At 41.7% G+C, this 26,169-nt stretch overlaps 1 protein-coding gene across 1 annotated transcript in view; it reads right to left on the reverse strand.

Annotated features, from left to right (window-relative positions):
- Positions 1–12,751: 12,751 nt before the first annotated feature.
- The window catches only part of LOC121555922 (metaxin-2-like), a 31,336-nt gene continuing 17,918 nt past the window's right edge, over positions 12,752–26,169 (reverse strand). Inside the window, exons 6-10 of the mRNA XM_045214949.1 lie at positions 23,095–23,187; positions 22,481–22,519; positions 18,772–18,897; positions 16,803–16,879; positions 12,752–13,379 (exon numbers count right to left, since the gene is read on the reverse strand). Coding sequence (XP_045070884.1) covers positions 13,178–13,379; positions 16,803–16,879; positions 18,772–18,897; positions 22,481–22,519; positions 23,095–23,187 — 537 coding nt within the window. The 3' untranslated portion in view covers positions 12,752–13,177. The remainder of the gene's footprint in view (positions 13,380–16,802; positions 16,880–18,771; positions 18,898–22,480; positions 22,520–23,094; positions 23,188–26,169) is intronic.

Here is a 26,169-nt window from a genome sequence, read left to right on the forward strand (position 1 = left end):
CCTCACATCAGAGAATGTTGAAACAAAGCCCTATTGTCTAAATATGTATTATTTCACAAGATAAGATTTCATAAGACAGGATCGATTATTATTCTTTATTTATATTATTTAATGAACCAAACAGTCCAAACATTAGACTAAAGCCTCAGTTGAACTTGATGTGCACACTCAGATTGCAATCTGAGAAAAACAAAGCATGCGTGGGTGTGACACTGTCTGTCTTAAGTGGTATTAACACAGACAGTGCCAGAGCTAATTAATAGATATTCACATTCACTGACACACTTATCTTAGGTGACAGCACACACACACACACCATGCTGCTTTGCCATACAGAAGTGTAAATGTTATATTTGAAGATCACTCTACTAAGGACATGGACTAATGACTCATTACTTAACTGTATTTCATTCATTAAGCAGTTTTCACAATCCCCCAAAATGTAACATTTGTATTTAAAATAAATTGTTGTGATATATATATATTGTTATCAGTATAAAAGACACCTGTCCACAACCTCAAACAGTCACACTCCAAACTCCACTATGGCCAAGACCAAAGAGCTGTCAAAGGACACCAGAAACAAAATTGTAGACCTGCACCAGGCTGGGAAGACTGAATCTGAAATAGGTAAGCAGCTTGGTTTGAAGAAATCAACTGTGGGAGCAACTATTAGGAAATGGAAGACATACAAGACCACTGATAATCTCCCTTGATCTAGGGCTCCACGCAAGATCTCACCCCGTGGGGTCAAAATGATCACAAGAACGGTGAGCAAAAATCCCAGAACCACACGGGGTGACCTAGTGAATGACCTGCAGAGAGCTGGGACCAAAGTAACAAAGCCTACCATCAGTAACACACTACACCGCCAGGGACTCAAATCCTGCAGTGCCAGACGTGTCCCCCTGCTTAAGCCAGTACATGTCCAGGCCCGTCTGAAGTTTGCTAGAGTGCATTTGGATGATCCAGAAGAGGATTGGGAGAATGTCATATGGTCAGATGAAACCAAAATAGAACTTTTTGGTAAAAACTAAACTCGTCGTGTTTGGAGGACAAAGAATGCTGAGTTGCATCCAAAGAACACCATACCTACTGTGAAGCATGGGGGTGGAAACATCATGCTTTGGGGCTGTTTTTCTGCAAAGGGACCAGGATGACTGATCCGTGTAAAGGAAATGGCATGTATCGTGAGATTTTGAGTGAAAACCTCCTTCCATCAGCAAGGGCATTGAAGATGAAACGTGGCTGGGTCTTTCAGCATGACAATGATCCCAAACACACCGCCCGGGCAACGAAGGAGTGGCTTCGTAAGAAGCATTTCAAGGTCCTGGAGTGGCCTAGCCAGTCTCCAGATCTCAACCCCATAGAAAATCTTTGGAGGGAGTTGAAAGTCTGTGTTGCCCAGCGACAGCCCCAAAACATCACTGCTCTAGAGGAGATCTGCATGGAGGAATGGGCCAAAATACCAGCAACAGTGTGTGAAAACCTTGTGAAGACTTACAGAAAACGTTTGACCTGTGTCATTGCCAACAAAGGGTATATAACAAAGTATTGAGAAACTTTTGTTATTGACCAAATACTTATTTTCCACCATAATTTGCAAATAAATTCATTAAAAATCCTACAATGTGATTTTCTGGAGAAAAAAAATCTCATTTTGTCTGTCATAGTTGACGTGTACCTATGATGAAAATTACAGGCTTCTCTCATCTTTTTAAGTGGGAGAACTTGCACAATTGGTGGCTGACTAAATACTTTTTTCCCCCACTGTAGAGGTCTGTAATTGTTATCATAGGTACACTTCAACTGTGAGAGATGGAATCTAAAACAAAAATCCAGAAAATCCCATTGTATGATTTTTAAGTAATTAATTTGCATTTTATTGCATGACATAAGTATTTGATCACCTACCAACCAGTAAGAACTCCGGCTCTCACAGACCTGTTAGTTTTTCTTTAAGAAGCCCTCCTGTTCTCCACTCATTACCTGTATTAACTGCACCTGTTAGAACTCATTACCTGTTTAAAAGACACCTGTCCACACACTCAATCAAACAGACTCCAACCTCTCCACAATGGCCAAGACCAGAGAGCTGTGTAAGGACATCAGGGATAAAATTGTAGGCCTGCACAAGGCTGGGATGGGCTACAGGACAATAGGCAGGCAGCTTGGTGAGAAGGCAACAACTGTTGGCGCAATTATTAGAAAATGGAAGAAGATCAAGATGACGATCAATCAACCTCGGTCTGGGGGCTCCGTGCAAGATCTCACCTCGTGGGGCATCAATGATCATGAGGAAGGTGAGGGATCAACCCAGAGCTACACGGCAGGACCTGGTCAATGACCTGAAGAGAGCTGGGACCACAGTCTCAAAGAAAACCATTAGTAACACACTACGCCGCAAGGTCCCCCTGCTCAAGCCAGCGCATGTCCAGGCCCGTCTGAAGTTTAACCAATGACCATCTGGATGATCCAGAGGAGGAATGGGAGAAGGTCATTTGGTCTGATGAGACAAAAATATAGCTTTTTGGTCTAAACTCCACTCGCCGTGTTTGGAGGAAGAAGAAGGATGAGTACAACCCCAAGAACACCATCCCAACCGTGAAGCATGGAGGTGGAAACATCATTCTTTGGGAATGCTTTTCTGCAAAGGGGACAGGACGACTGCACCATATTGAGGGGAGGATGGATGGGGCCATGTATCGCGAGATCTTGGCCAACAACCTCCTTCCCTCAGTAAGAGCATTGAAGATGGGTCGTGGCTGGGTCTTCCAGCATGACAACGACCCGAAACACACAGCCAGGGCAACTAAGGAGTGGCTCCGTAAGAAGCATCTCAAGGTCCTGGAGTGGCCTAGCCAGTCTCCAGACCTGAACCCAATAGAACATCTTTGGAGGGAGCTGAAAGTCCGTATTGCCCAGCGACAGCCCTGAAACCTGAAGGATCTGGAGAAGGTCTGTATGGAGGAGTGGGCCAAAATCCCTGCTGCATGTGTGTGCAAACCTGGTCAAGACCTACAGGAAACGTATGATCTCTGTAATTGCAAAAAAGGTTTCTGTACCAAATATTAAGTTCTGCTTTTCTGATGTATCAAAACTTATGTAACCTCCTGAGTGGCGCAGTGGTCTAAGGCACTGCATCGCAGTGCTAACTGTGCCACTAGAGATCCTGGTTCGAATCCAGGCTCTGTCGCAGCCGGCCGCGACCGGGAGACTCATGGGCGTCGCACAATTGGCCCAGGGTAGGGGAGGGAATGGCCGGCAGGGATGTAGAGCAGTTGATAGACCATGGTGTTTGCAACGCCAGGGTTGTGGGTTCGATTCCCATGGGGGGCCAGTATAAAAAAAATATGTATTCACTAACTGTAAGTCGCTCTGGATAAGAGCGTCTGCTAAATGACTAAAATGTAATGTAAATGTTATGTCATGCAATAAAATGCAAATTAATTACTTAAAAATCATACAATGTGATTTTCTGGATTTTTGTTTTAGATTCCGGCTCTAACAGTTTAAGTGTACCTATGATAACAATTACAGACCTCTACATGCTTTGTAAGTAGGAAAACCTGCAAAATCGGCAGTGCATCAAATACTTGTTCTCCACACTGTAGGTGCACACAGGTTGAGAGACAAATTTGAGGTGACAGACAGTGACACAAGGACTGACGGTGACATTCAATACTGCATCTAGCTGATATAGGGTGTAATCATTAGTCCAACATTTGCAAACAAGAGTTTCTGTTGGACAAATTCAGGTATGTTTATCCCCATTTTGTTCCGTTTAATAAACGTTTTCAACAGAATCAGTGGAATGAATACACCCCTGATCACTTATAAACACAGTTCACTTTCATAGCAGCCACGTTGTATTCCTTCTCGCATCTATGCGCTCTCCTCCTCTCCCCTCTTCCCTTCCAGTGTTGTGTTGGATAGTCATAGCCTGCTAGCTAACATAACATCCCTCTGTTTGAGCAGGGTGTTTCAGTATGCTGAACTAGCTAGCTGCATTAGCTAGCTAAGTAAGTGAAACTGAAATTGAAAAAAAAGGACGAAATGTGTCTCTCTCTCTCTCTCTCTCTCTCTCTCTCTATATATATATATATATTTCTCTCTTGCTTCTCCTTCATTTTGGAATAAATTAATTTGTTCAAAACTGTTCAACTATTGTCTTTCTCTCTCTTTGAGTCAACTACTCACCACATGTTATGCATTGCAGTGCTAGCTAGCTGTAGCTTATACTTTCAGTACTAGATTCATTCTCTGATCCTTTGATTGGGTGGACAACTTGTCAGTTCATGCTGCAAGAGCTCTGATAGGTTGGAGGATGTCCTCCAGAAGTTGTCATAATTACTGTGTAAGTCTATGGAAGGGGGTGAGAACCATGAGCCTCCTAGGTTTTGTATTGAAGTCAATGTACCCAGAGGAGGACGGAAGCTAGCTGTCCTCCGGCTACACCATGGTGCTACCCTACAGAGTGCTGTGGCCACTGTAGACCTTATTTGCAAAATAGTGTGTTTTAATCAATTATTTGGCGACGTGATTATATTTAGTATAGTTTTATCTAAAAAGGATAACTTTTTTTATGTTTATTTTTATGAAATTCAGTGAGGAGGATGGTCCTCCCCTTCCTCCTCTGAGGAGCCTCCACTGCTCTACACATGTGTATACATGGATTGTTTATACATGAAATGCCAGTACAATTTTATGAATTTGTTCATTTGACAAGGTGGGATCTTGTTCTGTTGCTAAAATTAATTATGTGAGAAATGACGGTAGAAACTCCTTTATTCGCAAATATTGATATAATGACCATCATATTGAAGTAAACTTTGAGTCTCGCGTTGATATGTTGTGTGGTCCTCCCACTACGACTGGGAAAGCATGCAGTTTATTAGGCTCCAGATTAAATAAATTATGATGAACTTCACAGGATGGCGAATGTGCAAGCTTGATGCTCCTTTCCAATAGATATTGAGGGTCTTATTCTGGTGACATGATGTTTGAGCTTGGCTGCCATTTGACAAATAAAAATAATATCTCATAATGTAGATAGCCTACCCCCACTGTATGTGCTAGCTGTTGGCTAGAGCGCATGTGACAAGACCAGAGTGGGCACATTTGCTATATAAAGCAACCGTTTGTGACAAAACCATCAGTAGAGTTGAAAATGCGATGGAAACCCATTTAACTATTTTTATTTCTAATTTAATGGCAAAAATTATTTTCATGTGCACTACGTCGTCACGCACAGCCATTTATCCACAAAAAGTATGTTTGCTGGAATCATCTCCGGTGGTAAAATGCATATTGTTTTACACAGAATTTAGAATATCCGCATGAAAATCGGTCAAAAATTGGATGGAAACCTACCAAATGTCTTAGTGTGCAGTTATGCGTAACAGATTTTGGAATGCTGTTCCTTTCATTCAAGGTTTACAAAAAACCATCATCTAATTTACCCATCAATCTCCCTATGCCTATCCTTTATTTAAGTCAATGAAGGACTTTCTGATCTCATTGAAACTGGGTTGGAATGTCTTCCTGCCTATCTTGTAGACTGGTGTCGGGAGGACCACTGGCAGAAGTCCTAAAGCGATGTCACCTTGTGTATCTGGAGAGAAGAATGTTTAGTGAATAACTTGATTGTTTCAGGCAAAAAATAAGGTGTATAACTGTGGCTCCTTCCACCTTCAAATCATAGGCAAGAGGACCAACCATGGAGAATAGTAAGACACTTCATTATCTTTATTTATAGAACTACTCTATATTGTTTGTCCTCATGTGTCTGTGCATGTTTTTCAGTATGAAGTACTCCGCATCCACTTACCGTAGACACCAGGTGAGGCCACACACACAGATTCCTGTTGAACATAGTCTCTTTAACTACCTTATTTTCTCAATAACAGTCTCTCTCCTTCACTTAATCCCTCTCCCCCCTAAATCCTTCAGGTTATATCAGCTGTGTCGGTGAACCCCTCCCGCATCTGAACTGGCTACATAGAGGGCGCAGCATGATCAGAGGTGAAAGGTCACTTGGTGCGGTCAACAGGAAATATTATTAAAGAGATGCTTTACATTGAAATACAGATAGAGATGTAGTAGTCCAAGAGTTAATGATCCAAGATCAGTTTTGCATTTCAGATCCTGATGATTATGATGACTGACAGTGTTAGAATTAAAAAAACACAAGGTTTAATCATGCTCTCTCTCTCTGCATCTGTCTCTCAACTGCAGGTATGTTTGATGTGAGAGAGGATACCAACCCCCAGTCCCATCATCGCCACCTCATCCGCTCTTAAGATAACCTTCGGGCCAACTGGGGACCCAAGGCTGGTTAGGAGACACCGCTAGAGACACTATAATGTACACTACCAGTTAAAAGTTTTAGAACACCTACTTATTTGACTATTTCACAGGTAACGTGGACAAATTGAGAAGTGAAATGACAACATTGAAAAGTGAACCATCATATTTGTGTATTTAAGATCTAATAATGAAAGAGAAGGACAGCCGTTTTGAATATGGTCAATTTTGAGTGGAAGAGGTGGAAAAACTGTTGTTATCCATCAATAATGCCACAAGGTATAGGCAACCTAGATGGGAAACTATTGAGAATGGTAGCAGACTTTATTGCCACCCCTATTTGCCATGTCTTTAACCAAAGCCTAAATGAGTGTGTGTCCACAGGCATGGAAGGAAGCTAAAGTAATTCCACTACCTAAAAATTGTAAAGCACACTTTGCTGGCTCTAACAGCCACCCAATCAGTTTGCTGTCTGTTCTTACAGTAGTCAACTGATGGAGAGAATTGTGTTTGAACAAATACAATACTCTTTTTTAAAAGAACAAGTTAACTACCTCCTTTCAGCATGGATATAGGGAAGGGCACTCAACTTGTACTGCACTGACTCAGATGACTGATGATTGGCTATAATAAAAGGATAATAAGATGATAGTTGGAGCTGTATTGTTAGATTTAAGCCTTTGATGTTATTGATCATAATTTGTTATTGAAAAAACTAACTTATGGCTTTACATCAACTGCCATCACATGGTTGGAGAGTTACGTATCCAATAGAGTATTCTTCAACTCAGAGTATTCTTCAATGGAAGCTTCTTTAACATGAGATACAGTATGCAGTGCGGTATCCCTGAGGGCAGTTGACGTGGGCCGTTACTCTTCTCTATTTTTACACATGATTTGCTACTTGTCTTACAAGAAGCTAAAATGAGTTGAAGTCGGAAGTTTACATACACTTAGGTTGGAGTCATTAAAACTTGTTTTTCAACCACTCCACAAATTTCTTGTTAACAAATTATAGTTTTGGCAAGTCGCTTAGGACATCTACTTTGTGCATGACACAAGTAATGTTTCCAACAATTGTTTACAGACAGATTATTTAACTTATAATTCACTGTATCACAATTCCAGTGGGTCAGAAGTTTACATACACTAAGTTGACTGTGCCTTTAAACAACTAGAAAATTCCAGAAAATGATGTCATGGCTTTAGAAGCTTCTGATAGGATATTTGACATCATTTGAGTCAATTGGAGGTGTACCTGTGGATGTATTTCAAGGCCTACCTTCAAAGTCAGTGCCTCTTTGCTTGACATCATTGGAAAATCAAAAGAAATAAGCCAAGACCACAGAAAAAAATATTGTAGACCTCCACAAGTCTGGATCATCCTTGAGAGCAATTTCCAAACGCCTGAAGGTACCACGTTCATCTATACAAACAATAGTACGCAAGTATAAACACCATGGGACCACGCAGCCGTCATCCCGCTCAGGATCGAGACACGTTCTTTCTCCTAGAGATGAACGTACTTTGGTGCGAAAAGTGCAAATCAATCCCAGAACAACAGCAAAGGACCTTGTGAAGATGCTGGAGGAAACAGGTACAAAAGTATCTATATCCACAGTAAAACAAGTCCTATATCGACATAACCTGAAAGGCCGCTCAGCAAAGAAGAAGCCACTGCTCCAAAACCGCCATAAAAAAGCCAGACTACGATTTGCAACTGCACATGGGGACAAAGATCGTACTTTTTGGAGAAATGTCCTCTGGTCTGATGAAACAAAAATAGAACTGTTTGGCTATAATGACCATCGTTATGTTTGGAGGAAAAAGGGGTATGCTTGCAAGCCGAAGAACACCATCCCAACCTTGAAGCACGGGGGTGGCAGCATCATGCTGTGGGAGTGCTTTGCTGCAGGAGGGACTGGTGCACTTCACAAAATAGATGGCATCATGAGGAAGGAAAATTATGTGGATATATTGAAGCAACATTTCAAGACATCAGTCAGGAAGTTAAAGCTTGGTCACAAATGGGAGTGGCCATCACAAAGCCCTGACCTCAATCCTATAGAAAATGTGTGGGCAGAACTGAAAAAGCGTGTGCGAGCAAGGAGGCCTACAAACCTGACTCAGTTACACCAGCTCTGTCAGGAGGAATGGGCCAAAATTCACCCAACTTATTGTGGGAAGCTTGTGGAAGGCTACCTGAAACGTTTGACCCAAGTTAAACAATTTAAAGGCAATGCTAGCAAATACTAATTGAGTGTATGTAAACTTCTGACCCACTGGGAAAGTGATGAAAGAAATAAAAGCTGAAATAAATCATTCTCTCTACTATTATTCTGAAATTTCACTTTCTTAAAATAAAGTGGTGATCCTAACTGACCTAAGACAGGGAATTTTTACTACATTTACATTTACGTCATTTAGCAGACGCTCTTATCCAGAGCGACTTACAGTTAGTGAATACATATATATATTTTTTATACTGGCCCCCCGTGGGAATCGAACCCACAACCCTGGCGTTGCAAATGCCATGCTCTATCAACTGAGCTACATCCCTGCCGGCCATTCCCTCCCCTACCCTGGACGAATTGTGCGCCGCCCATGAGTCTCCCGGTCGCGGCCGGCTGCGACAGAGCCTGGATTCGAACCAGGATCTCTAGTGGCACAGTTAGCACTGCAATGCAGTGCCTTAGACCACTGCGCCACTCAGGAGACCTAGGATTAAATGTCGGAAATTGTGAAAAACTGAGTTTAAATGTATTTGGTTAAGGTGTATGTAAACTTCCGACTTCAACTGTATGCTGATGATTGTACACTCTACGCATCAGCACCTACAGCCAGTGAGCTCACTGAGACTCCTAGCAAGGAGTTACAGTCAGTCAGAATGGGTAATTAAAATTAACTGGTCTTAAATGCATCTAAAACCAAAAGCATTGTATTTGGTTTAAAGCATTCTCTTGGACTGTTACAGGCTTTGTTTTTTTCATTTATATTTAGAGGTTGGACGTTAGCATGTGGGGTGCACCGATTAGTGTCACCTCGTCAGTCACCATGTGTAGCATCTGTGCTGGCTTGTCCATCTCGCTAGTCGGAAGTTGTTTCACCTGTGCTAGCCCAGGTGCTATTTAAGAGTGGCTGGCCCAGTGCTCCAGTTGTCTTGAGAGATGTGGAGGGTTAACACCTTATGGAACACCGTGGACTGTGAAGAGACACGCATACGCACAGTTGTGTTGTGGACATGTAGTGGTGTAGCAATGTTATATGATGTACTGTTTTATCTTTTGTTTTATGTGTAATATAAGTGTCTTGATGTGTTTGGACCCCAGGAAGAGTAGCTGCTGCCTTAGCCAACTAAAGGAGTCAAGGCAGCAACTAATGGGGATCCCTACTAAAATACAAATACAAACTCCTTTTAGATGGCTCTCCCTATTTGATTTCTAGAAAGACAATCCTTTATCTGATTTTCCCTGTTTTTGGTTTACTTCTTGTCTTTAAGTTTGGTGTAGGTTTTTCTTTTGTTTGCCTCTCAGTGGGTAAATTTTGTGGGCGCTCATGGTGCGTGTCTTTTAGGTCCCAGTTGTTGTTATGCTACTTTCAATGGACACCCTGATGAGTCTTTCAGAACCCCTTCTAAAACTCCACCTGTTTCGTTTTAGTTGTCAGTGACTCTTTGTTAGTTTCCCCTTCTGTTTGAGCAACCTTTTTGGTTTTCTTGCTGGGGAACGTAACAAAACCTAAATTGGAGTTGTGCATAAAGGGTGTGACCTTTGAATAAGTTGAATAAGCCGAACTCCTAAAAGTAACATTGGATAGTCCGTTATCATGGTCAAGTCATATTGACAAAGTTGTTGTGAAGATGGGGAGAGGTATGTCTGTTATAAAAATATGTTCTGTTTTAACACAAAGATCAACTGTACTAGTTGTTCAGGCTTTGATCTTGCCCCATATTTATTACTGACCGGTAATATGGTCAGCTTCAGCAAAGAAAGACCTAGCAAAGTTGCAGCTGGCACAAAACAAAGCAGCACGCCCTGCCCTTAACTGCACACACACAGAACTAACAACATGCATGAGTCTTTCATGGTTGAGGAGAAATTGACTACTTCTCTTCTAGTCTTTTTAAGAAACATTTGTTTGTTGAAAATGCCTAACCACGTATAATCTATTTGATACACTTCAGCAGACACGCCACTATGGGTTTCTTTACGGTACCCAAACCAAAAACAGATTTACTGTGTTGCTCAGTTATGTATAGAGCCATGTCATCATGGAATGCTCTGCCCACCAGAGGTTACTCTGGCAAAAAGCAAGTTTAGCTAAAAAAAAAAAAAATTGATAAAAAAACATCTTGCATCAGTGCCTCTCTTTCTGAAGATCTACTTTAACTGACTGTATATACGAATAACGTGTAAATAGTATTTTTGTTGTCTCTGTGTCTTTCCTATATATATATATATATATATATAAAACTTGTTTCATTTTTATCTTTTACTGTTCTGTACTTTGTCATGTACAGTATTTATGTTTTATGTGGACCCCAGGAAGAGTATCTGCTGCATGTGCAGTAGCTAATGGGGATCCTAATAAACTAAACCCTAACATCCATATGTGGAAAAAAGAAAGGAAGATAAGTGTTTCCAATGACATCGGTGTGCATCATGCGATTTAAACTAATTATGAGTAGGCCTGAGTTGCTTACTAATTGTTTGTCATTGTAAACATATTTTTGACTACAAAAGATAGAAACGTGCTATTTTCACATACTTTTGTGTGTATATACAGTGTGTGGCCACCCCTTCAAAATAGTGTATTCGCTTTCAGCCACACCCGTTGTGACGGTGATAAATCAGGCAAATAAATAGACAAACATTGGCAATACAATGCCCTTACTGAAGAGCTCAGTGACTTTCAACGTGGCATCCTATGCCACCTTTACAACAAGTCTGTCAAATTTCTGACCTGCTACAGCTGCCCCGGTCAACTGTAAGTGCTGTTATTGTAAAGTGGAAACGTCTAGGAGCAACAAAGGCTCAGATGCGAAGTGGTAGGCCATACAAGCTCAAAGAACGGGACCGCCGAGTGCTGAAGTGCATAGCGAGTAAAAATCGTCTGTCCTCGGTTGCAACACTCACTATTGTGTTCCAAACTGACTCTGGAAGCAACGTCAGCACAATAACTGTTTGTCGGGAGCTTCATGAAATGGGATTCCATAGCCGAGCAGCCGCACACAAGCCTAAGATCACCATGCGCAATGCCAAGCGTCGGCTGGAGTGGTGTAAACACATTCTCTGGAGTGATAAATCACGCTTCACCATCTGGCGGTCCGACGGACAAATTTGGGTTTGGCGGATGCCAGGAGAATGCTACCTGTCCGAATGCATAGTGCCAGCTGTAAAGTTTGGTGGAGGAGGAATAATGGTCTGGGGCTGTTTTTCAAGGTTCGGGCTAGGCCCATTAGTTCCAGTGAAGGGAAATCTTAACACTACAGCATACAATGACATTCTAGATGATTCTGTGCTTCGAACTTTGTGGCAACTGTTTGGGGAAGGAAATTTCCTGTTTCAGCATGACAATGTCCCCGTGCACAAAGCGAGATCCATAGAGAAATGGTTTGTCGAGATCGGTGTGGAAGAACTTGACTGGCCTACACAGAGCCCTGACCTCAACCCCATCGAACACCTTTGGGATTAATTGGAACGCCGACTGTGAGCCAGGCCTAATCGCCCTACATCAGTGCCAGACCTCACAAATGCTCGTGGCTGAATGGAAGCAAGTCCCGGCAGCAATGTTCCAACATCTAGAGGAAAGCCTTCCCAGAAGACTGGAGGCGGTTATAGCAGCAAAGGGGGGACCAACTCCATATTAATGCCTATGATTTTGGAATGAGATGTTTGATGAGCCCATGTCCACATACTTTTGACCATGTAGTGTATGCGATGTTTGCAACTTTCAGGGACCACTTTTGGCTCGTGAGCGATACACTACTTTCAGAACTTATGGCAAAAAAGTTCCGGAACATCTCTTTACATTTACATTTACATTTTAGTCATTTAGCAGACGCTCTTATCCAGAGCGACTTACAGGAGCTTTAAGTGTTCAAGTCAAATTGCTGTGGTCTGAGGGGCTTTGTCCCTTCTAATACATTTATTTCTATGTTTAAAACCATGTGGTGCAGGGAAATTGATCTCATGTGGCTTTATTTGACTCCATTACCTGCTTGTTTCTTTAATCACTATTACAAATGTAAGTTTATGTAGCTGATTATTCATGGGCTTTGTTGGATGTAATAACTGGATACACCAGCTGAAAGCCCTAACAACCCACTTTGGGATTACTGGTCTAGCGTAGCAGTGTATCTTTCTCATCTCCCAGGCCTTGGACCGTCAATCTTTATAAACTAGTATAACCTACAGCATATTACACGAACAACAGTAATAGGAGGTAAAGACATTAATTTCACTTTTTATTTTTAATTATTGTACGTGCATCATGGTTTTTCACAAGCATGATACAAATATGGTACATCTGTGGATTTCATACTTAAGTTGTTTCAATACTAAGCTCAGACTTCCAAAAAGAAACCATAAATTGTGAAGAATAAGAGTTTGGAGGAGTATGGAATTGTATTTTTGTAGGCACTTTCCATTCAAATATCAAACCAGAAACTGCACAATGTGGAAAAAAGAAATCACAATTGCTTTTCATTTTGTTTTTTTACATCAAAGAATCACCACTACATTTTCAGGAAAGTCATACTTCCAGTTTATGGCATTCACAGGCAAGCAGGTGGAGAAAGGAGGACTGGAAATGCAGTAGGATAGGATGGGATGGAGGTGGAATGGGACTGTTGGGCTTCAGGAGATGGGCATCAAAAGAGCGAGGGGCCTTTCGAATAGCCTCTGGACGAGGAGCCAGCTTGGCTGTCCTCGAAGTAGCTCTGCTCAATGCGGCGGCAGAAGGCCAGCAGGTTGCTGTAGCTCTTGATCTTCTCGCCCAGCTCGTCGCTGGTGAGCCGTGTGGTCAGGATGGTGAAGAGGTGGCCGAACACCAGTGCATCCAGCTCAGTGGGTCTGAGGACAAAGGGGAGCCTTTATAACCCATAAAAGTTTGAGCATGGGCTCAACATGATTCTTGACACAAACATACATTCTATTTTTAAAGGAGATCAGATAAAAAAAATATAGATCGGGGGATATATGGTATATCAGCACAGACAGTGGCCGAGACAGGGCTTAAGCCCCCGTTGCCATGGTCTAGTTCCAATAGTTTGTAGGATTGTGGGTTCGTTTCCCGGGACCACCCACAAGTAAAATGTATGCACGCATGACTAAGTTGCTTTGGATAAAAGCGTCTGCTAAATGGCATATAGTACCAGTCAAAAGTTTGGACACACCTGCTCATTCAAGGGGTTTTCTTTATTTTTACATTGTAGAATAATAGTGAAGATATCAAAACTATGAAATAACACATATAGTATCATGTAGTAACCAAAAAAGTGTTAAACCCCTTTGCCTTTATGACAGCTTTGCACACTCTTGGCATTCTATCAACCAGCTTCACCTGGAATGCTTTTCCAACAGTCTTGGAGTTCCCACATATGCTGAGCCCTTGTTGGCTGCTTTTCCTTCACTCTGCAGTCCAACTCATCCCAAACCATCTCAATTGGGTTGAGGTTGGGTGATTGTGGAGGCCAGGTCATCTGATGCAGCACCCCAGCACCCTCCTTCTTGGTCAAATACCCATTACACAGCCTGGACGTGTGGTTTGGGTCATTGTCCGAGACACACTTAACAAGCATGGCTACCACAGCATTCTGCAGCGATACGCCATCCCATCTGGTTTGGGCTTAGTGGGACTATCATTTGTTTTTCAACAGGACAATGACCCAACACACCTCCAGGCTGTGTAAGGGCTATTTTACCAATAAGGAGAGTTATGGAGTGCTGCATCAGATGACCTGGCCTCCACAATCCCCCGACCTCAACCCAATTGAGATGGTTTGGGATGAGTCGGACGGCAGAGTGAAGGAAAAGCAGCCAACACGTGCTCAGCATATGTGGGTACTCCTTCAAGACTGTTGGAAAAGCATTCCAGGTGAAGCTGGTTGAGAGAATGCCAAGAGTGTGCAAAGCTGTCATAAAGGCAAAGGGTGGCTATTTCAAGAATCCCAAATATAACATGTATTTTGATTTGTTTAACACCTTTTTGGTTACTACATGATTCCATATGTGTTATTTCATAGTTTTGATGTCTTCACTATTATTCTACAATGTAGAAAATAGTAAAAATAAAGAAAAACCCTTTAATGATTAGGTGTGTCCAAACTTTTGAGTGGTACTGTATATTATTACAGTGCCTTCAAAAACACCCCTTGACTTTTTCCACATTTTGTTGTGTTACAGCGGAATTCAAAATGGATTAAACTGAGTTTTTCTGTCAATGGCCTACAGACAATACCCCATAATGTCAAAGTGGAATAAAAGAAATGGAATTGTCTAGCAATGATCAACAACCAATTCGACAGAGCTTGAAGAATTTTTAAAAGAATAATGGGCAAATATTGTACAATCCAAGTGTGCAAAGCTGTTAGACTTACCCAGAAAGACTCACAGCTGTAATCGCTGCAAAAGGTGATTCTAACACATATTCACTACATATTCATACTTATGTAAATTAGACATTTCTGTATTTCATTTAAATCAATTTGAAAGTTTTATTTATCAAATTACATGTTTTCACTTTGTCATTATGGGGTATTGTGTGTAGATGGATGAGAAAAAAGTATTTTTAATCCATTTTGAATTCAGCCTGTAACAACAAAATATGGAATAATTCCAGGGGTATGAATACTTTGACGGCACTTGGTCCAAATCATACAGCAAATAAGGCTGTAATTTGTCACCATGTCTATGTGCGGGAGACATTACCATTTAAAAGGCAACATGCCATACCATTGTTGGATTCACAAAGACCTTACATATTTATTCTATGCACCACAATGTATTATGTTGACTATTCTCTTTCTCTGCTCTAGCCAAGGTCAGCCCAGGCAGTCAGTCAATTATACCACATCTAATGCAGGCAGCTTTGTAATGGCATTTAAGATTTCACCCATACTGGCAATCTTAATTTTTATTACAGCAAGTTATTGTCTTCTCTTCTAGCATATGACAAGGCCAGGATGTCATTACCAGATTCATTAGAGGCTCAGGGGGGGAGAAAGCTCAGACAATGGGAGAAAGGGGAGCGCTGGTTCATGGATTCAGCAGCGCTATCCTTGTGTAAACTAATCCTGTTAAAACGAATGGTGGGTTCCTTCCGGAGGTCTACCCTGAGGCTAAGACAGACACTCATCAAAGCCCTGACTATCTAAAAAGGTACTGTATAGGCCCGAGTCCGACCCAAAACAGCACATCTAGTCTGCGTCCCAATTCTCCACACTTCACCAAAGCATTGGATTGACAAAGGGTGTGCAAGTACAAGGCTCCTAAGGCTCCTCCTAACCTCTCTTGTTTAGAGAGTAGGAGGAAAACAACCTGCTGAGAGACCTTAAGAGCAGCACTTTAACGTGACTAATGTAATACTAAATAATACAATAAAAGGAGTAATTTAATACATTGAAAGGACTGATAAAGTAAAAGGACTAAAATGTTAGTGCAACAGGCTAATACAACGTAATAATAGGTCTAATATGGTATAGACCAGGGGTGTCAAACTAATTTTGCCCCGGGGGCCTGCATTCGGTCTTCAATGAGGTCCAGATGGCAGCACTGAAAATGTGTTCTACGTCGTCAAAATTGCCAAAAAATAGTCTATCCATTGTTTTTGGAATTTGATGCTCCCTGACTGTCTAGCTTTCATTTAGGTGATTATTAGCGAGCTGGACACAGTAAAAAAAAAAAAAAAGTTATGAATGTAGGTCCATTATCATTTCTACACATTTTCGATTTGGTTTAGTCATTTTAAAGTATATATTGAGTTTGCCCCCCCCCCAAAAAAAACACCCGCAGGCAGGTTTGTACCCATTGTGGGCCGGATCCGTATGTTTGACACCCCTGGTATAGACCATGTGTGGGCTCTAGCTGGTAATGCCGCCTCCTGCAGCACATTCATTATGGTGTTACAGTGAGTAGCAATCCCACTGCTCCTTTGTATATCTCTCTCTCATTCTGTTTCTTTTCAAGGGCCGGTAGGTAGCATAGCAGTTAAGAGTCGCTGGTTCAAATCCCTGAGCCAACTTGGTGAAAAATCTGTTGATGTGCCCTTGAGCAAGGCACTTAACCAAAATTGCTCCAGGGTCCCCGTCAATAATGGCTGATCCCTGGCCATGACGCCACTCTCCGAGGGTGTCTCAGAGGGAGTGGGATATGCAAAAAATGCATTTCTAATTTACACGTGAAATAGGACAGATGTAAGCATCAACTGTTTTATTATTATTTATTGTCTATCAAAATACATTTAAAGTATTCAAAGAAAAGATTGTATGAACCTACTGCTTATTGAAGAAGTATGGCTGTGTGCCCAGCCTCTGGGAAAGAGCTTGACAGCATTGGCTAACATCTTCATAAACCTGGAGAAGAAGCGTGGAAACAGTTACTATTACAACTATGTGGAAACATTAGCCTGAGAGATGAGAGAAAAATCCATCCAAACTTTGGTTTTGTTAAACTAGCCACTGACAACAAATGCTAACATTAGCACTTTCAGACCAAAACCCCACGTAAGTCAATCTCCCCTGTTTAGCATTTTTTTAATGTCATGCCCAAATGGATTGTGTTGCTCAATTTGCTTACAATTATTTTGAGAAGATTTGGGCATGACATTTCAAACATGCTAAAACGGGGAATATTGACTTACATGAGGTTTTGAACAGAAAATGCTAACATTAGCATTAATTGGCAGTAACTAGTTTAACAAAACCAAAGTGTGGATTGCAGTAATTCCTTGTCCATAGACTGCTTTCAAGAAGGAAACAAATAATACATCTCTAAAATTGCTGAACTGATTATGGTTCAGGTACTATGGTGTTCTTTTTCAGCTGAGGTTGGCATCTCAGGGCACTAATCTCTGGTGGACAGACTACGTTACAAATGGTATCCTAATGTCTGTCAAAATACAGTGGGATGCAACACTAACAAGCAACAGTTGATCCGGTGCACAGGTTTTTGTCACTGGTTATTTGAACAAATCAACATTTAGCGGGTGTGCGTTTCTTTTGAAGTTCGCTATACTCAACGTGATCTTCCTGTCCGGTTTTGCGCCCCCTCGGCCTCGTGCGGAGGGGGAAATAGTTGTGGGCTATACCCCCCCCAGTATCTATGCTGCAATAGTCTTATGTGCCGGGGGGCTAGGGTCAATCTGTCCTATCTGGTGTAATTCTCCTGTCTTATCTGGTGTCCTGTGTGAACTTAACTATGCTCCCTCTAACATTCTCTCTCACTCGCTCTCTCTCCCGGAGGACTTGAGCCCTAGGACCATGCCTCAGGACTACCTGGCCTGCCGACTCCTGGCTGTCCCCGTCTCCAGTCCACCTGGTCGTGCTGCTGATCCTGTTTCTGCTGTTTTGCCTGCGGCTATGGAAACCTGACCTGTTCAAAAGACGTGCTACCTTGTCCCGGACATGCTGTTTTCGACCCTCTCTCTCTCTCCTGGCACCTGCTGTCTCAATCTCTGAATGCTCGGCTATGAAAAGCCAAAATGACATTACTCCTGAGGTGCTGACCTGTTGCACCCTCTATTTATTTTATTTGTAACCTTTATTTAACTAGGCAAGTCAGTTAGGAACAAATTCTCATTTACAATGACGGCCCACACCGGCCAAACCCGGACGACGCTGGGCCAATTGTGTGCCGCCCTATGGGACTCCCAATCACGGCCGGTTGTGATACAGCCTGGAATCAAACCAGGGGGTCTGTAGTGACGACTCAAGCACTGAGATGCAGTGCCATAGACCGCTGCGCCACTCGGGATCTCTACAACCACTGTGATTATTATTTGACCCTGCTGGTCATCTATGAACATTTGAACATCTTGAAGAACGATCTGGCCTTAAATGGCCATGTACTTTCATAATCTCCACCCAGCACAGCCAGAAGAGGACTGGCCACCCCTCAGAGCCTGGTTCCTCTCTATGTTACTTCCTAGGTTCCTGCCTTTCTAGTGAGTTTTTCCTAGCCACCATGCTTCTACATCTGCATTACTTTATCTTTGGGGTTTAAGGCTGGGTTTCTGTATAGCACTTTGTGTCATCTGCTGATGTAAAAAGGGCTTAATAAATACATTTGATTGATTGAGGGAAAATTTGGCCCATAGACTAGCCCGAAACTTGCAAAGAGTGGGGGGGTGGAGCTACTGCCCTGCTTCCACTACTCATTCAAGTATCTCCCCCCAAAACCTTATGGAGTATCTGACGAAATTACACAATATTTTAGTTCTTGGCTTTCGAGATCACAAGGCACTGACCTGCTCCAGGCTCTTCCCTGCCCAGCCAATGGCAGTCATCTTACGACGGACCTCCCACTGCTTCTGATAGGCCAGGATTTGGTTGAGGGGCCAGGAGTATGGGCTGCTGTATCTCGGCCTGGAGATCTACAGACATGAGGCTGAGGTGAGCTTAAAGGAGAAGTTTCCACATTTTGAACTTTGTCTGGCTTAAGTTTGGTGGTCCTTGTAAACAAAAGGGTCTTGTTACTTTTCATGTTTGTATCTAGCGAATTTAGTTGTTTTTGTAATTAAAGACAAGAAACACTCAAAGATACTTGAAACGCAATTACGCTATTGCCATATAGAAAATATTTGATTAGATTTATAGATATCGGACCTAGGTTCAACTACTATTATTGTATTTCAATTACTTTCAAATACATTTGAAAATACTTTCCCCACATTTAGTCTTATTCTAAAATTGATTACAACAATTTTTTATCAATCAATCTACACACAATACCCCATAAAGATAAAGCAAAAACAGGTTTTAGATATTTTTGCACATTTATTAAAAATAACAGAAATACCTTATTTACATAAGTATTCAGACCCTTTGCTATGAGACTCGAAATTGAGCTCAAGTGCATCCTGTTTCCATTGATAATCTTTGAGATGTTTCTAAAACTTGATGATTGGAGTCCACCTGTGGTAAATTCAATTGAATGGAAAAGCACACACCTGTCTATATAAGGTCCCACAGTTGACAGTGCATGTCAGAGCAAAAACCAAGCCATGAGGCTGAAGGAATTGTCCGTAGAGCTCCAAGACAGGATTGTGTCGAGGCACAGATCTGGAGAAAGGTACCAAAAAATGTATGCAGCATTGAAGGTCCCCAAGAACACCGTGGCCTCCATCATTCTTAAATTGAAGAAGTTTGGAACCACGAAGACTCTTCGTAGAGCTGGCCGCCCGGCCAAACTGAGCAATCGGGGGAGAAGGGCCTTGGACAGGGAGACCAAGAACCCGATGGTCACTCTGAAAGAGCTCCAGAGTTCCTCTGTGGAGATGGGAGAATCTTCCAGAAGGACAACCATCTCTGCAGCACTCCACCAAGCAGGCCTTTATGGTAGAGTGGCCAGACGGAAGCCACTCCTCAGTAAAAGGCACATGACAGCCCACTTTGTGTTTTTTTTGGTAACCTTCCCCAGATCTGTGCCTCGACACAATCCTTTCTCTGAGCTCTACGGACAATTCCTTTGACCTCATGGCTTGGTTTTTGCTCTGACATGCACTGTCAACTGTGGGACCTTATATAGACAGGTGTGTGCCTTTCCAAATCATGTCCAATCAATTTAATTTACCACAGGTGGACTCCAATCAAGTTGTAGAAACATCAAGGATGATCAATGGAAACAGGATGCACCTGAGCTCAATTGAGTCTCATAGCAAAGGGTCTGAATACCTATGTAAATAAGATGTTTATTTCTTATACATTTGCAAACATTTCTAAAAACCAGTTTTCGCTTTGTCATTATGGGGTATTGTGTGTAGATTGATGAGGATTTTTATTCATTTAATCAATTTTAGAATAAGGCTATAACGTAACAAAACGTGGAAAAAGTCAAGGGGTCTGAATACTTTCCGAATGCACTGTACACATTAGTGGTGCGTGGGTCAGCTATTTGTTCACCCGCACCCACCTGCAATTCCTAATAACCCACCGCAACATGTGATAAAGCGAAAATCTGAGGCCTGCACCCGCCCGTAACCTGGTAATATAAAAAATGCGCTGTAGGCTACAGTAAAAGACATCGGAAATATTTGACATTTTTTGCCCGATTTAGATACGTTTTTGCTTAAAATAAATGTCCCACATTTTGGTAGGCTATTTGTTAGTCAACTAATTAGATACATGCAGCTTATCTTCTGTCATTATATGTTGCCCTAGAAGGCTAAATAAACCATTGCTCACCAGAATGTCATAATTCGATAGAATGAATGCGTCAATCTAGTTGACATCAATAAAGTTCTGTCATCTCTGCTTCTTTCGCGGAGCAAAGACATTTATGGACAGGGAGAAAATGCAATAACAAAAAAAACTGGAACGCTTTTCTGTGCAAAACGTCCAAATGGCATCAGTTTGACCAGTTGTAAGGAAATAAAAAAAGCAGTGAAAACGACCCAACATGTTTCTGATATGATTTCAGTTCGGCTATTTTAAGTGGTTGAAATAATACCAGCTTTTATGATGCTGATAAAGATAGCACCTCTACAGACGGTATCTAACTGCGCATTCACATATTTCTCCACTCCTGTTCCCGAGTCAAAATGTTGCCTACATTTGGTGTATCATTTTAATGCAATAAATACTTAATTCTGTAGGAGTTAATATACGACTATGTTATAGACCTACAGTCAGTGTCCAGATTTCAGTTTCCATTTAACCGATCTGAACAGAAGGCTACAGTTCCCTTGACGTGCCATAGGCCTATTTGAAGTCCCCGTTTTGTGACCGTCTAATTTGTATAGCACTGCTATCATCTTCTTTTACCACTCTACCAAAATATTTCTCAAACATTACTTTTCTGGCCCTTCCCTCTTTATTTTCAACTCTTAATTTCGCATCTTTTCTATTATTGAATTAAACTGTGATATATTCCTTTTTGCCTGTTCCCAAAAGCATTTGCCAATTAGCGTGTAGGCTCTTCGCCACACGTACAGTTAGGCCCTAAAGCTTAGGCTAAATTGTACAAGAATGATACACTTATGGATTTTTTAAAGGTATTGTTTTCTCTTTATTCAACTTGCCCTCCACCCACCCGCCCTTCATCCACACAATATTTAATTACCCTAAACCTGCCCACAGGTTATGAGTCAACCCGCGCATCACTAATACACGACTGCATTTCAGTGTTTACATAGAAAACAAGTCACAAAATAGGGATGGGCACGCTTATTCGAAAACTTGATTATCCGAACAGATGTTAGTATTCGAACGTGTATAGATTTTTGTAGAAAAATAATTGTAGGCCTATTTTAAAAATTAAAAGTATTCTTGTGACATTGTTACATGAAGGATATACCATGACAATTGAAAGTGTTATTTTCTAACTCTCATGCTGCGTTTTACATAAAAAGGCATTTGACTTTCAAAGCACATTTAGCCCTCCAGTCAGCCCTGACAAAATAGCCTATGCTATTTTCCCCATTTCAATTAGCTATTATAGGTGCGCACCTAACAGAGGTTCCACAAGACCTGTCACAGATCAATGCAAAACACTCACCAGAAAACTTGTAATAAACAGAATCAGTTCTATTATGGCGAACATCAGACTTCGCTTTCACTGTTGCTGTTAGTCAAAACCTACCAGAGAATACTAACCTAAAAACAACTGAACACTGTCTGCCCTCTGCATTTGTGTCATTTTGATTGGTCAGGGGATGAAAGAGAAACTTATGACATATTAGAGTAATGAAAACATTTCAAATACCCCTCCCTAACATCGAAGATTAATGAATGTTAACCGGGGGAGAACGTTTCTAAATCGGTGTAAAGCAACACACTAGTCACAGCTGATGGCGGCAATAAAAGGGCTATGGAGAAGAGAGGGCAATGAGGGGGAGCCAGCGGTGTGTGTGAGGGCCTAATAAATGGAAGCTCAGTAAAGCATGGCTCATTTATGAGAGGGGGGCCCTGGCCGAGGCTGCAGCCAAATGAAGATGAATGCCCAGGGAGAGCTCTCACCTCGGTCGCCGTGGTATCGTCACACCACTGGATATACAACTGCATAGAGGAAAGAGGGATACAAAGGATGAACACACAGAGAGAACATGGAGGGGAAGGAAGGAGAGGGAAAGGGAAGGATATAAGACAAGATGCATGAAGAGGGGAAGAAATTAGGAGAGAAGAGCTGGAGGGATACAGGGGGATTTGAGATGGGGAAAATTTGAAAATAAACAAAGGGAGGAAAAGTAGTGGGGAGCAGTGAAGGGGTGAAGATGGACAAGGATCTAGGGGGAAGAACATTCCTCACAAACAGAGTACATGGTGTCATTGCTTGATTTTACTGAACATTACTAAGGAGCAAAGGACTATCCCCTGATTTCAATGCATACTATAAAAAAACGTCTAGAACCACATTTAGACAATCAAAAAGATATACAATCATGAGACAAGATCATTTCAGGGATATGCTCATGACATTTCAAACAATTTATTGATGTAACCTCATGAGTCCCTTGCCAAGCACTTCCTTCCTGTGACAGGATTATAGAGAGCTTCATCTGCATAAATACCCACTGTGTATTCAGTATGTACTGGATTATTCTTTCCTGCCTCTAGTGGTTTCTCTACTGTACCTCAGCGGTGAGCAGCATGTTGTTGACCAGCTCCATGTAAGCTTTCATTTCAGCCCTCTGAATGTCATCCAGACCATCACTGAGAGAGTGACCCTGGAGAGAGAGTGATAAGCAGTGATAAGTGTGTGTGTGTGTACGCGTACGAGAGAGTGTAGAGTAGCAAGATGCTTAGATAAGTAAGCAGTCATAACAGTAGTGCTTTCAGAAAGTATTCATACCCCTTGACTTATTCCACATTTTGTTGTGTTACAGCCTGAATTCAACATTAATTGTATTTAAATTTTAGTCATTTTAGCAGACGCTCTTATCCAGAGCAACTTACAGTTAGTGGGGTTATTGTGTGTAGATGGTTGAGAAATACAAAATTGATCAAATTATGTTTTTCTCAACCATCTACACACAATAACCCCATGATGACAAAGTGAAAACGTGTTTAGAAATGTTAGCAAATTTATAAAAAATGAAATACATCAATATCTCATTTACATAAGTATTCACACCCCTGAGTCAATACATGTTAGAATCACCTTTGGTAGCGATTACAGCTGTGAATCTTTCTGGGTAAATTTAAGAGCTTTGCTAATCTGGATTGTACAATATTTGCACATTATTATAATTTTTGTAATTTTTCAGCTCTGTCAAATTGGTTGTTGATCATTGCTAGACCGACATTTTCAAGTCTTGCCATAGATTTTCAAGCTGATTTAAGTCAAACCTGTAACTAAGCCACTCATGATTGTTTTGGGCAGTTTGCAAACAGGATGCATGTTTTGGAATATTTTTTCTGTACAGGCTTCCTTCTATTTACTCTGTCATATAGGTTAGTATTGTGTAGTAACTACAATGTTGTTGATCCATCCTCAGTTTTTTCCCATTACAGCCATTCAACTCTGTGACTGTTTTAAAGTCACCATTGGCCTCATGGTGAAATCCCTGAGCGGTTTCCTTCCACTCTGGCAACGGAGTTAGGAAGGATGCCTGTATCTTTGTAGTGACTGGGTGTATTGATACACCATCCAAAGTGTAATTAATAACTTCATACTCAAAGGGATATTCAATGTCTGCTTCCCCGTGTGCCTGTTGGTTCCAGTGCGCCTGTTTTGCGCACTGGACTGTTTGACGCATTTCTGCGTAACACTGTATTCCGGAATAAACTCTATATTCTGTGATTTACCCTCCTGCGCCTGACTCCTTCAAATCACCCATCACAGCTAGACTGAGGGACCTTAAAGATAATTGTATGTGTGGGTACAGAGAAGCACTAGACATATAAAAAAAAAAAAAAAGTGAAACACTATTATTGCACACAGAGTGAGTCCATGCAACTTATTATGTGACTTGTTAAGCACATTTTTACTCCTGAACTTATTTAGGCTTGCCATAACAAAGGGGTTGAATACTTGACTCAAGACATTTGTCCTTTACATTTTTTATTAATTTCTAAAAGTTTCTAAAAACATAATTCCACTTTGACATTATGGGGTATTGTGTGTTTTATTTTATTTTTTTATTTCACCTTTATTTAACCAGGTAAGCCAGTTGAGAACAGGTTCTCATTTACAACTGCGACCTGGCCAAGATAAAGCAAAGTAGTGCAATAAAAACAACACAGAGTTACATATGGGGTAAAAAACATAAAGTCAGAAATACAACAGAAAATATATATACAGTGTGTGCAAATGTAGCAAGTTATGGAGGTAAGGCAATAAATAGGCTATAGTGCAGAATAATTACAATAGTATTAACACTGGAATGCTAGATGTGCAAGAGATTATGTGCAAATAGAGATACTGGGGTGCAAAAGAGCAAAATAAATAACAATATGGGGATGAGGTAGTTGGGTGGGCTAATTTCCGATGGGCTGTGTACAGGTGCAGTGATCGGTAAGGTGCTCTGAAAACTGATGCTTAAAGTTATTGAGGGAGATAAGAGTCTCCAGCTTCAGAGATTTTTGCAATTCGTTCCAGTCATTGGCAGCAGATAACTGGAAGGAATGGCGGCCAAAGGAGGTGTTGGCTTTGGGAATGACCAGTGAGATATACCTGCTGGAGCGCAGACTACGGGTGGGTGCTGCTATGGTGACCAATGAGCTAAGATAAGGCGGGGATTTGCCTAGCAGTGATTTATAGATGGCCTGGAGCCAGTGGGTTTGACGACGAACATGTAGTGAGGACCAGCCAACAAGAGCGTACAGGTCACAGTGGTGGGTAGTGTATGGGGCTTTGGAGACAAAACGGATGGCACTGTGATAGACTACATCCAATTTGCTGAGTAGAGTGTTGGAGGCTATTTTGTAAATGACATCGCCGAAGTCAAGGATCGGTAGGATAGTCAGTTTTACGAGGGCATGTTTGGCAGCATGAGTGAAGGAGGCTTTGTTGCGAAATAGGGAAGCCGATTCTAGATTTAACTTTGGATTGGAGATTCTTTATGTGAGTCTGGAAGTTGAGTTTACAGTCTAACCAGACACCTAGATATTTGTAGTTGTCCACATACTCTAGGTCAGACCCGTCGAGAGTGGTGATTCTAGTCGGGTGGGCGGGTGCCAGCAGCGTTCGATTGAAAAGCATGCATTTAGTTTTACTAGTGTTTAAGAGCAGTTGAAGGCTACTGAAGGATTGTTGTATGGCATTGAAGCTCGTTTGGAGGTTTGTTAACACAGTGTCCAATGAAGGGCCAGATGTATACAAAATGGTGTCGTCTGCGTAGAGGTGGATCTGAGAGTCACCAGCAGCAAGAGCGACATCATTGATATACACAGAGAAAAGTGTCGGCCCAAGAATTGAACCCTGTGGCACCCCCATAGAGACTGCCATAGGTCCAGACAACAGGCCCTCCGATTTGACACACTGAACTCTATCTGAGAAGTAGTTGGTGAACCAGGCGAGGCAGTCATTTGAGAAACCAAGGCTATTTAGTCTGCCAATAAGAATGCGGTGGTTGACAGAGTCGAAAGCCTTGGCCAGGTCGATGAAGACGGCTGCACAGTACTGTCTATTATCAATCGCGGTTATAATATCGTTTAGGACCTTGAGCGTGGCTGAAGTGCACCCGTGACCAGCTCGGAAACCGGAT

Source organism: Coregonus clupeaformis, unplaced genomic scaffold, assembly GCF_020615455.1.
Source record: "Coregonus clupeaformis isolate EN_2021a unplaced genomic scaffold, ASM2061545v1 scaf0342, whole genome shotgun sequence".
NCBI classification, from domain to species: domain Eukaryota; kingdom Metazoa; phylum Chordata; class Actinopteri; order Salmoniformes; family Salmonidae; genus Coregonus; species Coregonus clupeaformis.